This window comes from Eurosta solidaginis, chromosome 4, assembly GCF_040869045.1.
Source record: "Eurosta solidaginis isolate ZX-2024a chromosome 4, ASM4086904v1, whole genome shotgun sequence".
NCBI lineage: Eukaryota > Metazoa > Arthropoda > Insecta > Diptera > Tephritidae > Eurosta > Eurosta solidaginis.
Window position 1 is genome coordinate 174,418,620 of NC_090322.1, and position 14,703 is coordinate 174,433,322.

The 14,703-nt window shown below is 40.3% G+C and overlaps 1 protein-coding gene across 1 annotated transcript in view; it reads right to left on the bottom strand.

The window, feature by feature from the left end:
- Positions 1 to 14,703, bottom strand: part of LOC137250655 (BTB/POZ domain-containing protein 7) — a 97,487-nt gene that overhangs the window by 17,925 nt on the left and 64,859 nt on the right. Inside the window, exons 2-3 of the mRNA XM_067783830.1 lie at positions 6,487 to 7,111; positions 5,501 to 6,412 (exon numbers count right to left, since the gene is read on the bottom strand). Coding sequence (XP_067639931.1) covers positions 5,501 to 6,412; positions 6,487 to 6,858 — 1,284 coding nt within the window. The 5' untranslated portion in view covers positions 6,859 to 7,111. The remainder of the gene's footprint in view (positions 1 to 5,500; positions 6,413 to 6,486; positions 7,112 to 14,703) is intronic.

Genomic DNA, 14,703 nt, shown 5'->3' on the forward strand with positions numbered 1-14,703 from the left:
TCGTCATCAATCGATTTCCCTAGTTCCTTTGATGCAATTTAACTGCTACACTTCTGCTTTGCATCCCTTCCCTTTTGTCTCATTGTCTTTCTTTTTATTTCACTTTCTTTTAATTCCCCTAACTTTCGCTTATTTCCCTTAATTTTTCTTTCCATTCCTTTCCTTTGTTCACTTTCTTTCCTTTGCTTTAATTTCCTTCCCTTTCCCTTCCGTTCGTTTGCTTTCCTTTCTTTTCTTTAATTTTCCATTCCTTTCCTTTATTTCATCTCCTTTGCTTTCGTTTTCTTTCCTTTCCTTTATTTACCTCTCCTTTGCTTTCCTTTTCTTTCCTTTCCTTCCCTCCCTTTCTTTCCCTTCTTTTTATTCCCTTCCTTTTCGTTCCTTTCCTTGTTCTTCCTTTTCTTTCTTTTACTTTCATTCCCTCCTCTTTCCTTTATTTTATTTTATCTTAATTTATTTCATTTTATTTTATTTTACTTTATTTTATTTTGTTTTATTTTATATATTTATGTTTTTGTAATTAACAAAGTAGTATTAAAAATTGCTTTAACCAACAAAACGAGTACATACTCCAACTTGATTATTCGCGTTTGATTTTGTAAACACTTTGAATATCAGCAAAGAAAATTACACATTTACTCATATTTGCTGATTCTCCTATACTACCAACAAATAAAACTCTCTTCGATCATTTGCTCGCGAGATCAAACCTGTGTTCGTTTGCATTGTTTGGTTTTCTCAGCACAACAATATCTTACACATGTTCGTAGTGTGAGTGTAAACATTCTAATAGTTTAAATACGTGTTTCGCATTGGTAGTGGTGCTGTTTTCAGATTAATATTTTAGCGCTAAATTTAACATTTTTGAATGGCCTGCAGTTCTCCTGGAAAAGACCTATCGATGCATATATAATTGTTTATACCTTAGAATTATAATTTGGCTATTAAAGAGGAAGCGAAATTTTATAAAGATATGTAAAATTTGTATGCTTGGATGCGAAAATGTTTAGACCCTTGTCTTTGTGGCTCAACGCTACAACGGCTGAACGTATTTGAATGAAATTTTGCACACATATAGCCTGGAAGGATTTACTGGCCACCTCTTTTTGAAGGAGGAGCCATGCGTTTCTTGCGTGCAGTTAACTTTAAATTGATTTTAGGATGGAAAAGGATTTGAACAGCACTTGGAATGCAATTTTTTGAAAAGTACCTACGGCAACCACATTTTCTTTGGGATATGTTTTTTTATACTCAGTTGAGCAGAGCTCACAGAGTATATTAACTTTGATTGCATAACGGTTGGTTGTACAGGTATAAAGGAATCGAGATAGATATAGACTTCCATATATCAAAATCATCAGTATCGAAAAAAAATTCGATTGAGCCATGTCCGTCCGTCCGTCCGTCCGTCCGTCCGTTTGTCCGTTAACACGATAACTTGAGTAAATTTTGAGGTATCTTGATGAAATTTGGTATGTAGGTTCCTAGGCACTCATCTCAGATCGCTATTTAAAATGAACGATATCGGACAATAACCACGCCCACTTTTTCGATATCGAAAATTTCGAAAAAGTGCGATAATTCATTACCAAATATGCATTAAGCGATGAAACTTGGTAGGTGAGTTGAGCTTATGACGCAGAATAGAAAACCAGTAAAATTTTTGACAATGGGCGTGGCACCGCCCACTTTTAAGTGAAGGTAATTTAGAAGTTTTGCAAGCTGTAATTTGGCAGTCGTTAAAGATATCATGATGAAATTTGGCAGGAACGTTACTCTTATTACTTTATGTCTGCTTAATAAAAATTAGCAAAATCGAAGAACGACCACGCCCACTTTTTAAAAATTTTTTTTTTTAAATTCAAATTTTAAAAGAAAAGTTAATATCTTTACAGCATATAAGTCAATTATGCCAACATTCAACTGCAGTAATGATATGGTGCACAAAATACAAAAATAAAAGAAAATTTCAAAATGGGCGTGGCTCCGCCCTTTTTTATTTAATTTGTCTAGGATGCTTTTAATGCCATAAGTCGAACAAAAATTAACCAATCCTTGTGAATTTTGGTAGAGGCTTAGCTCCTAGGACGATAACTGTTTTCTCTGAAAAAGGGCGAAATCGGTTGAAGCCACGCCCAGTTTTTATACACAGTCGATCGTATGTCCTTCCGCTCGGCCGTTAACACGATAACTTGAGCAAAAATCGATATATCTTTACTAAACTCAGTTCACGTACTTATCTGAACTCACTTTGTATTGGTGTAAAAAATGGCCGAAATCCGACTATGACCATGCCCACTTTTTCGATATCGAAAATTACGAAAAATGAAAAAATGCCATAATTATATACCAAATACAAAAAAAGGAATGAAATATGGTAATTTTATTGGTCTATTGACGCAAAATATAACTTTAGAAAAAAACTTGGTAAAATGGGTGACACCTACCATATTAAGTAGAAGAAAATGAAAAAGTTTTGCAGGGCGAAATCAAAAGCCCTTGGAATCTTGGAAGGAATACTGTACGTGGTATTACATATATAAATAAATTAGCGGTACCCGACAGATGATGTTCTGGATCACCCTGGTCCACATTTTGGTAGATATCTCGAAAACGCCTTCACATATAAAACTAAGGGCCACTCGCTTTTAAAACCCTCATTAATACCTTTAATTTGATATCCATATCGTACAAACATATTCTAGAGTCACCCCTGGCCCACCCTAATGGCGATATCTCGAAAAGGCGTCCACCTATAGACCTAATGCCCACTCCCTCTTAAAATGCTCAGTAACACCTTTCGTTATTCGCCCATATCGTACAAACATTTTAGAGTCACCCCTGGCCCACCCTAATGGCGATTTCTCAAAAAGGCGTCCACCTATAGACCTAATGCCCACTCCCTCTTAAAATGCTCAGTAACACCTTTCGTTTGATACCCATATCGTACAAACATTCTCGAGTCACCCCTGGCCCACCCTAATGGCGATATCTCGAAAAGGCGTCCACCTATAGACCTAATGCCCACTCCCTCCTAAAATGCTCAGTAACACCTTTCGTTTGATACCCATATCGTACAAACATTCTAGAGTCACCCCTGGCCCACCCTAATGGCGATATCTCGAAAAGGTGTCCACCTATAGACCTAATGCCTACTCCCTCTTAAAATGCTCAGTAACACCTTTCGTTTGATACCCATATCGTACAAACATTCTACAGTCACCCCTGGCCCACCCTAATGGTGATATCTCGAAAAGGCGTCCACCTATAGATCTAATGCCCACTCCCTCTTAAAATGATCAGTAACACCTTTCGTTTGATACCCATATCGTACAAACATTCTAGAGTCACCCCTGGCCCACCCTAATGGCGATATCTCGAAAAGGCGTCCACCTATAGACCTAATGCCCATTCCCTCTTAAAATGCTCAGTAACACCTTTCGTTTGATACCCATATCGTACAAACACATTCTAGAGTCACCCCTGGCCCACCCTAATGGCGATATCTCGAAAAGGCGTCCACCAATAGACTTAATGCCCATTCCCTCTTAAAATGCTCAGTAACACCTTTCGTTTGATACCCATATCGTACAAACATTCTAGAGTCACCCCTGGTCCACCTTTATGGCGATATCTCGAAAAGGCTTCCACCTATAGAACTAAGGATTACTCCCTTTTAAAATACTCATTACCACCTTTCATTTGATACCCATATCGTAAAAACACATTCTAGAGTCACCCCTGGCCCACCTTTATGGCGATATCTCGAAAAGGCGTCCACCTATAGACCTAATGCCCACTCCCTTTTAAAATCCTCAGTAACACCTTTCGTTTGATACCCATATCGTACAACCATTCTAGAGTCACCCCTGGCCCACCCTAATGGCGACATCTCGAAAAGACGTCCACCTATAGACCTAATGCCCACTCCCTCTTAAAATGCTCAGTAACACCTTTCATTTGATTCCCATATCGTACAAACACATTCTGGAGTCACCCCTGGTCCACCTTTATGGCGATATCTCGAAACGGCGTCCACCTATGGAACTAAGGATCACTCCCTTTGAAAATACTCATTAACACCTTTCATTTGATACCCATATCGTACAAACATATTCTAGAGTCACCCCTGGTCCACCTTTATGGCGATTTCTCGAAAAGGCGTTCACCTATAGAACTAAAGCCCATTCCCTTTTAAAATACTCATTACCACCTTTCATTTGATACCCATATTGTACAAACACATGGCCCACCTTAATGGCGATATCTCGAAAAAGCGTCCACCGATAGACCTAAGGCCCGCTCCCTCTTAAAATGCTCAGTAACACCTTTCATTTGATACCCATATCGTACAAACAAATTCTAGCGTCAGCCCTGGTCCACCTTTATGGCGATATCCCTAAATGGCGTCCATCCATAGAACTATGGCCTACTCTCTCTTAAAATACTCTTTAATACCTTACATTTGATACACATGTCATACAACCACATTCCAGGGTTACCATAGGTTCATTTTCCTACATGGTGATTTTCCTTATTTTGTCTCCATAGCTCTCAACTGAGTATGTAATGTTCGGTTACACCCGAACTTAGCCTTCCTTACTTGTTTTCTTATCGGGCAGTTTGAGCTGGACCAGGAATTATGGTGTATAGGTCGCATATGTCGAGATCTAAACAATTTTAGAAAATTGATTATGCCCATCCTAGAAGCGTTTTTATAAATAGTTATTACTCTATGTAACCAAGCAATTTTGACAACCCTTTCAACCATAAACCAACGATGTTTGGTGTTATGGTGATATACTAGATGATATTCGGCACTATTTTTGGATTTATTTCGGAAGTGTTTTCGGATCATTAAGGGGTTTTTCCGGCACAATTAAGTGATTATCTCGGGATTTGGGTTTTGGGATCATTTCGGCAGCATATTAGGATATCTCCGGACCCTTTCCGGACTAATAACTTAAAATTTCAGGATTATCTTTGTATCATTTGAGGACCATTTAGGAATCATATCGGTTTTTTTCGTATCATTTGGGGACTACCTCTGAATCATTACGTAACCGTTGCAGGACAGTTTTAGGATAAAATCTGAACTATTGGGGGACATTGGAGAATTTGTTTGGCATTATCTTCGGATCGTTTAGGGTTTGTGTCCCCGAAGTATTCACCATTTTCGGGTAATTTGCGGATCATTTCAAGATTGTTGTCGTGAATATTTCTGGACCATCTCTGCATCAATTTGGAACTATTTTGTGATAATTTCGAGACTATTTGGGGACTATGATTTTAGAAATCAATAGGGGGCTATTTGTGCGAGATTATTTTCGGAATAGTTTTGGGGCTGTATCGGGAACATCTCAGGCCCATTTCCAAAACCAAGGTAAATTTTGATTATTAAGGGGCATATTATGTATAACATAATCTCGTTCTTTTTTCACATCCTACTCTCATAGACACTTTTATTTGCTTTTATTTTATTTACTATATATGTACAAACCTGTGAACCCCATTTTAGCACCGTAGGCAGTGTATCCAATGTTAGCCATTCCAATATTAGATCCTCGCAACCTTGCGCTATTATGTCTAATTCAAGAAACCTGCCGATTTGATAAAGTTCCATAGCCTCCTCCAACGGCGTTGGGCGCGCACGTCCCGTATTCGTTAATGCATGCACTTCACCGAGCGAACCCGCCGAATTTCCTGACCCAGCACCACGCAGTATTAATGTCAGGTCAACTGTGTCCAGATAGATGGCATGTAACAGCACACGCGCATATCTCTTCGGTATCACTGTCTCATCAAGCACAATGCGTGTCGGCACATGTAATGCCCGCTCTGTGTACTCATCAACGTTGCGCGTACGACGCGCTATCAGATTACGAAAGAACGGCGAACGCGCACTGAGTACTGCCTTGTGACAGGGCAATTCTAGTTTTGGTCTAAAACCATATTCCGAACTACCCGAATCTGGTCGATGATAATCGTTACCCTCAGCAGTGAAGACCAATGCCGCATCAGCATAATCCCCAGTCTCAAGTAAATATCTTAGATCATGTTCAAGGTGATTCGGTGTACCAAAGTCATCGCCCAATTGCCGCAGCAAACTAATATCAATAGTTGGATCATGTGGACATAGATCGCCCGTGTACAGGTAACGCAATAACGACGAAAACATTTGTACATCGATTGGCGATGTTGGCAATTCAAGACAAATGCGTGCACCAAAACCGGGACAGCCCGCCAACAAATCTCGAAAATAAGAACAACGTGAAGAGAGTATCGATCGATGTACAGGAAAAATAGAACCACGAAATACAAGGTCACAGTCAGTACAAGTCTTCATATCATAAAGCGCGGCCAAATCTTGTTTAAATGTGGTTGCAGGTGGACGGGCGAGTTCCGCTTGAACCTAAATACAAAATATATTAACAGAATTTAATTAATTGCAATGATTTTTTTTTTAATCGTTCGATTATTTCGTACCGATAAATCTCTTAGCGCTGCCAACGCTTCATATTCTTCGCATAATGCTGCTAATTCCAGTGGTGTCCAGTCAGATACGAAATCGCGCAAAACACGCGCATGATCACAGGCTTTTGAAGAACGTCGTCGTCTTATGAATTTTCGTTTAAGTGTTGCAAAACCAGTCACTCGTTTTCGACGTTGCTCTCGAAAATGTGGTACACCCGCGCCGGCTGCGCCCATCATTGAGGAGCTCCCTCCAGGTCCACCGCCACTTCCAGAAGCACTGCTTGTTAATGCAGCTGAGGTGGGTAGCAAAAGGCCAGAACTACCTCCACCATTGCTGCTTGTGGCCGTCATTGGATAGCCGCCGCTTGAAGCGGTTGCGCCCATTTTTGTGTAGCAATTGAACGCGAGCGAAATTTAAAATGGTTGATATTTGATCAAGCAGCCATAGACCATGGCCAACTTGACACCACTACGCACCACTGTGATATTTCTTTATTAAGCGTTGGTTGCTAACCACGCTCCGGTCATTTGAAAAAATGCAATGTTTGGCTTAGAAATTGTCTAATGGTGATCAGTATTTCTTAGTTAGACGTAGGATGAACATTTGTTTTCCGCCCAGTTGACGGCTCTGTAGTTTCTGAAAAATAAAAACAGAACAACTGATAAGACACAAACCGTAAAGGAAGTAAAAAAAAAGTCCAAACAAAAATTTCGGAATATTTATGGGCATCATTCTGTATTGCGAACGATAGCTCAGACGAACGAATAGTCTCTTAACAACTTCGCCTAGCAATGGTATTCTCTGTCACTTTCATCATCTGGCAATTGCAGAGGCCTTCCTCTTCGACATGACGTAAAAAACGAACGAAAGTGATAGAAAATACCATTGCTGGATGAAGATGATAAGAGACGATTCGTTTCGTCTGAGCTATCGTTCGCAATAGAGAATGCGGTCCTAAGTAACCAAAATCTTTAAGGCAAGTATTCGACTAAATCATATTTCTCTAAATGTTTTGGAGGTAGATTCGTAAAACAGGGAAATTACTTTTCTGCTTATGCTTCAAAAAATAGTTTTGGTCCAGTATTCCGCCTAGTGTTATACGGGGTAATTAATCCCTAGATCACACGTTTATATCATTGGCTCAGATTAATGCCCCCCAAAATCCAAATATCTACGAGGTCTAGCCATATTGATGTTAAACCTTTTTTTTCTGCTGAAGCAGATTGCCTCACAAAAGTTTTTCCCTGGCCATTTAGTGATTGAAGGATATGAGTACAATGTGGGTAGTATCGATAATTTTACCAAAAATGTCCAAGTATTTTGAACTCGATGCTTTTTAGTACTGAGCAAGGTTAGGTAGGTTAGGTTAGAGTGGCCACCGGTGCGATCACCAGTGCACTTAGGCCCAAAAAGGTCCCATTGTGATACCACGTGGATCTCTCCCCTACTCAAACCAACAGCTCGATACAGCAAACGTCAGGAGTTTCTTAGGTCCCAACTAAGCCAGATCACAAAGATCGTGAAAGAAGGGAGATCCCAGAGATTTCTTCCTCTTGTGCCAAAGCGCGGGACAATCGCACAGAAACTGTTTCTATCTCCTCTTCGTCTTTGCAGCTCCTGCAGTAATCATTATAGGAAGCATCGAGCCGTTGTGCGTGCCTCCCGATTGCTATGTGGCCGGTTATAAATCCAACCACCAGAGATATCCCCCCCCCCCCCCCTCCAAGAAGAAGGAGACTTTTTGCGCGTGTCGGGCCCCATTCAGGCCACACGAGCTTGGAGTGCTAGCAGGATTCAAGATTGCCCCATATCACACCCGCTTCCCTAAGGAAAATCCCTTTCAAAATGAGCTTACAGGTAGCGAGCGGCATGCTCAATCCCTTCCAGGACGACGAAAGCGGAACGGATGTGCCCCCTCTTGCAAGTTCGTCAGTCATCTCATTGCCCGGTATATTTGAGTGTCCAGGCACCCATACAAGACTGAGGGAAGTTTGCTCAGCGATCTCGTTAAGAGATTTGCGGCACTTCTCTACTGTCCTGGACCGATCCAAGTGCTTTTAGTGCATCCTGGCTGTCAGAGTAAATACAAATTTGAGCAACCTTCCCCAGGTGATCAGCGGCCTCATTTATAGCAGCCACCTCCGCCTGAAAGACGCTGCAATGATCGGGAGGCTAAATGATAGATTCCACCCTAGTTGAGGTGCAAAGACACCGCTGCCCACCTTATAATCCTGTTTGGAGCCGTCAGTATATATCTGCAGCCTATCGGTCAGGTCCGGCGGCTCCTTCAACCAATAATCCCTATCCGGGATAATAACCTCGTACTTCACATTGAAAAATACAGTCGGAGCGCAATAGTTCGACGAAGGCGAATCCAGATACTTAAGGATAGCTGCATGGCCATCCACATTATCTCTTCATCCGGATAACTCTCGCAGCCACAGAGCAGAAAAGGCCGCACATTGCTTGGCCATGAAATCTACTAGCAACACATTAAAAATAGTGTCCAGCGGCTCCGCAGGGGTGGTGCGCAGGGCACCCCCACGCAGATTAAAGCACCTCTTTGTACCTTCTGGAATACCCGTAGGTTTGATTTAGTATCTAAGCTCGTCCACCAGACCACTACCCCGTATAAAAGAATTGGTCTAACCACAGCGGTGTAGAGCCACAGGGTAATATCCGGTGATAATCCCCATTTTCGCCCAACAGCTCCCCTACAGCTGTACAGTGCCACCGTTGGTTTTTTACACGCTCCTGAGCGTTTTCCCTCCAGGATAGTTTCCTATCCAAAATTACTCCTAGGTATTTGGCAGAGTCCCTCAGCATCAGGGTTGTTGTTGTTGTAGCAGTGCTTCGCCCCACCTAACAACCGCGACCGATCACAAATTGACATCAATATCCTCTAACGGGAGTCCAAGGAAACTTGCTGTTTCAACAGGGGTGGACCATAATGAAAGGGGTGTTAGAGGCGTTGGTTCCACATTACAATTAAAGAGATGGTTGGTGTCATGTGGGGACACATTGCAAGCGGGGCATACATTTTGTATGTCGGGGTTGATTCTGGATAGGTAAGAGTTTAACCTGTTACAGTATCCAGAACGAAGTTGAGCAAGAGTGACACGCGTTTCCCTGGGGAGTATGCGTTCCTCTTCCACAAGTTTTGGCTACTTTTCTTTGAGTACTGGATTCACCGGGCAATTCCTGACATAAAGGTCCGACGCCTGTTTGTGGAGTTCACCAAGGACCTGCTTGTGTCTTTTTGCTTCATACGGCTGGGTTCTCAGGTGCCGTATTCCCTCAAAATGCTTACGGATATGACTCCTTAAGCCCCTAGGCGGTGTTGGCTCATCAATCAGATGTCTGTTTGGATACCCAGGTTTCTGGGTATTCAACAGGAACTGTTTGGTTAGCATCTCATTTCTCTCCCAGGTGGGGAGTATTTTCGCCTCATTATGTAGATGGTGTTCTGGGGACATAAGAAGACAGCCCGTGGCGATTCTGAGAGCAGTATTTTGGCAGGCCTGTAGCTTCTGGAGGGTGGGGCCGTGTGTAGAAGTCTACGAAAGTGGGGAAAGCTTCTGACCGCCATTCACCTGGGAATGGCCAGAGCGATTCTTTTGCATGCGGTTCAAGCAGCTCACTACTGCCGGTCGCTTGCGGCCAAGTATCCTCTGGGTAGCCGCTAAACATCCGTGAGAAGGCGACAACCTGGCTAGGCCACTCTGACATAATCGGTTTAAGGGCTAGCCGGGGGAGGTCTCATCGGCACCGTCTGTACACCTCTAGGTGCGGCTGCAAGCGGGCGTCTGTCTTGGAGCAAACGGCTCGCTATATAAACGTGCCAAGTAATATTTTCACCCCCGCTGAGCGGGTTGTGCGCTGGGATTGGGACCCGCCACGTAAAACCATACTCCAATGAAATATAACAACAAGCCTCGGATAAATACACTCTTTATTGATGACGACCATGGCAAACGTTTGAAGGACAATGAATTGAGGGCATGCACATGGAACGTCCGCTCCCTGAATGGGATTGGTGCAGATGTCCGGCTGGTTGATGTCCTCGTCGAAGCAAAATCTGACATCGCCACCATCCAAGAAATGCGTTGGACGAAGCAAGGAAGAAAGAAGATCAAAAATTGTTACATATATTGGAGTGGCCATACGAATAAGCGCAGTTTCGGCGTCGGATTCGTGGTGGGAGAGAGACTTTGTCTCCAAGTTCTGGCGTTCACACCTGTGGACGAACGTCTCGCCGCTATCCGAATAAAAGCAACATTTTTTAATATATCATTCATCTGCGCCCATGCGCCGACAGAGGAGAAAGAGGATGAGGTGAAAGACACTTTTTATGAACAATTAGAACGCACATACGAGCTCTGCCCCCCTATTGGCCTACAGTCGGAAAGTTCAGCATACACAATGAAACTTCTCCTAACGGACTGAGGCTGATTGACTTTGCCGGTGCTCGAAACATGGTCATATCCAGCCCGAGGTTCATGCATAAAAATATACTGTACCATATATGTGCCATACATGGTTTTTTTATTATAATGAATTAGAGGCCCCGACGTGCTTTTACAAGGGGATTGCCTACTCTGGTAATGATTACTTACAAGTTGTCTTCCTGACAGCGGGAGCTGCAGCCTTGCAGCTTGTCTCCAAATACACCTGCTGGACTGTAGCCGGCACTCAATAAACGGAAAGATGGTTTTTCTGGTTTCGCTGGGATTTCAACTAGGTTGCTTTATTTAACACTTTTTATTCAATTTTACGTTGAAGCACTCTCTGCTTTTATTGTATTTTTTAAATTACAATTTGTTACAAGCTAAAACGTAAGTTTAATAATTTGTAAAAAAGATGTGTCCGCTCTTGCTGCCGAAAATATAATGGCCGAGCCACTCACGCACTGGGTTGCATTTTGCCCGTGCTCGCGACATCAGCTGATGTGTGCTTGATGTGTTGAGTTTGAGAAAGGTGTCATTACAATACATCAAGCTAGGTTCCTGATCGAAATACTCGCAATCAGATCGATCACGTTGTGATAGACGGACGGCATGCCTCCAGTGTTTTAGATGTGCGCACGATCCGAGGATTACGCTCTATTGTACCAACAGTTTCGTGATGGTATGCAGTTTAACAGTCATGTTTGATATTCAAAAGTTTCATAAGTTCTGCAAGAATTTCATTCTTATATTCGGTACCTAAATCTGACCTGATGGATTTCATAGGACCATACATCAAAATAAATCTCTCGAAAATTGCTGAAACTATTGTTTTTGCGCTTTTATCTGGCACGGCTATTGTTACCAGGTATTTTGTTAAATCGCATATGATGGTAACTGCGAACTTGTTACCGTAACTCGATTGTGGTAAGGGTCCGATTGTATCAATAATAACTATATCAAATGGTTTACTCGGTGTAGGAGTCAATACTAAATTTTCTTTGATTTTTGGTTTGACTTTGTTTACTAAGCATTTTTGGCAATTTTTGACAAATTTAGCAATGTCACGAGTAGTGTTGCCAGGTTAGCCTTTTCGAGGCTAGATTTAGCCTTTTGTTTTTGCCTTTAGCCTCGAAATTTTGGGTTTAGCTTCGTGACTTTTTTCTAGCCTTTTTTAATCCGAATGTATTTTTAATAATTTCTAAAATAAAATAATTTCAATAGTTCCTGTGAACACCTAATACCTAATAATATGAGTTTTCTACAAAAGATTAATTCTTTTTCTGCTGAAAATTCGTTGAAAGTTTCAAAACCAGATGTATTTTCTTACTTTGAAAAAGAGAAGCATAGTTATTCTTCAAGTCAAATAGCATTAATAGAGCTGCAGTGGCGAAAACTTATAACTATACAATGGAAAAATGTACACTCCACCATGTAATTTTGGTCGGAAGTCCGAGAACATAAAAATGCATTAAACGAACCACCTTTTTTAGAACTTGTCGAATTCATATTTAGTTTTTTAGTATTACCCCTCAGTAACGCGGAGGTTGAAAGAATTTTTAGTGGCATAAAAATTCTGAAAACTAAATTAAGGAACAAACTAAAAATTAAATTGCTTAATGCGCTGCTTAATATTAGATGCTCGTTAAAACGCTTATCTAAATGTTGTATTGATTTTGAAATTACCGATGATCTCATATCTATGGTAAATAGCCAAACTTTATACGCAGACTTAAGCTCTTCTGATTTTTCAGACGGGGAATATTTTATATAAATAATTTGTTTGTAATATTTTTTTTGTGTATATACACATATGCAATCATTTAAAGTAATTCCATGTGCTAGTCAAGGAAAATGTGCCTGATATGTTTTGAAACAAGAAGTTATGTTTAAGTTATGTTTATAAGTTTTTATTTACAAATGTGTAAACTAAAATATAAAAAAAAAAATTTTATGAATTAACCAAAAAAATTTCTGGCCTTTTTTTAGCTTCTTTTTTTTCTAAATTTAGCTTTTTCTAACCTTTTTTTTTTTGCCAATCTAGCTTCTTTTTTTTCATCACCTGGCAACACTGGTCACGAGTCATGTTTTTCCAAAAGTATTTAGTACGAATCTTTGCGTAAAGCTTTTTAACACCACAATGACCGCCTGATACAGGGTCATTATGATAAATTGTCATTATTTTGGTTTTTGTATTGTCGTCTGTTATAGTTTTACTGGGTCTGTGAGTAGTATTTCTAACGTTTTTAAAATTTTATTTCCGCATTGTTTTAAATTTTAAATTGTACAATATTTAAAAAATAGATCATCTTTTGGACATTCAACTTTGTTAATATGGTGATTGTTAGCTACTGTTTGTAACTTCGAAAGTAACTCTCCTAAGTTTGTTATTTCGTTACCAATCTCGATATTAAGTAGTTCCATCTTTTTGCGTCGCATATGTGCGATTATATGCATTTTAGAAATTTGACTTTTATCATCATAAGAAATTGTGGTTCTATTACGCGGAACTTTTTTCGAATAATTAAAGGAAAATTTGTCATAAGCGTGTAAAGTAAGATGTTTTTCGATGTTTTTATCTGTTTTCTTGAGAACGTTTTCATCGTTTTGTCGATTTGACATTGATCTTGTCTGTACTGCTAAAATTTGTTTGTTCGATTCTTTAATCTCATCGATTGTAATGCGCGGTAGTGCATCAGCGCCAACGTTTGATTTACCCTTAATATACACAATAGTGAAATTATACTCAACTAGTTCTAGTCTTATCCTTGAAAGTTTTGAAGATGGGTCTTTCATGTTGAATAAGTATACTGGAGGTCTATGGTATGACTTTACAATAAAATGGGTACCATACACATATGGTCGAAATTGCTTTATTGCGAAATAAATAGCTAAAAGTTCCAATTCTATAATTGGTTTTTTCTGATCTGCTTTACTAAACGCTTTAGAAGCGAAACAAATTGGTAAATCACTACCTTGCTGTTCTTGACTTAAAATAGCGCCACATCCAGTTGTGGAAGCATCAACGGTAATAATAAATTGTTTAGTGAAATCTGGATATTGAAGTAATTTTGGTGAAAGTAACGCTGCTTTCAAAGATAAAAATGCTCTTTCGCACTCTATGTCCCATACGAATTCACCTCTTTGTCTGCTTAATCGGTTTAGAGGCGCTGCCAGAGACGCAAAATTAGGTATGAACCGTCTGCAATAGTTTGCAAACGCGACGAATCGTCGTACCGCGTCTTTATCAGTCGGTTTTGTATACTTTTTAACTGCGTTTATTTTAGAGTCGTCTGGCAACAAACCTTTGGCTGAACATTTGTGACCTAAAAATGTGACTTCTGGTCGTAAACAGTTGCATTTATTTGGGTTAAGTTTGAGATTGAAATATCTACAAGTATCGAAAACTTTTGAAAGATTTTTAATATGGTGTGCTTCACTGCAACCTATGACGATAATATCGTCGACGTATAAAAATGCGACATTGGATGGTATACCCGAAAAAGCTATTGTCATCATTCGTGAGAATGAATTAGGTGCTACCTTTAAGCCGAATGGAAGCACTTTCCATCTAAATGCTCCTCGGTCAGTGCTGAAAGAAGTAATGTCACGTGGGTCAGGATGCAAGGGGATTTGATGAAATCCAGAAAAAAGATCTAATGTGGAAAAATATTTTGCTCTACAGAGATTGTCTAAAATATCGTCGACTCTAGCTAGTGGAAATTTATCAGCAATGAGTTTTTGTTTACTGCGCGAAAATCTACGCACATACGATATGCTTTT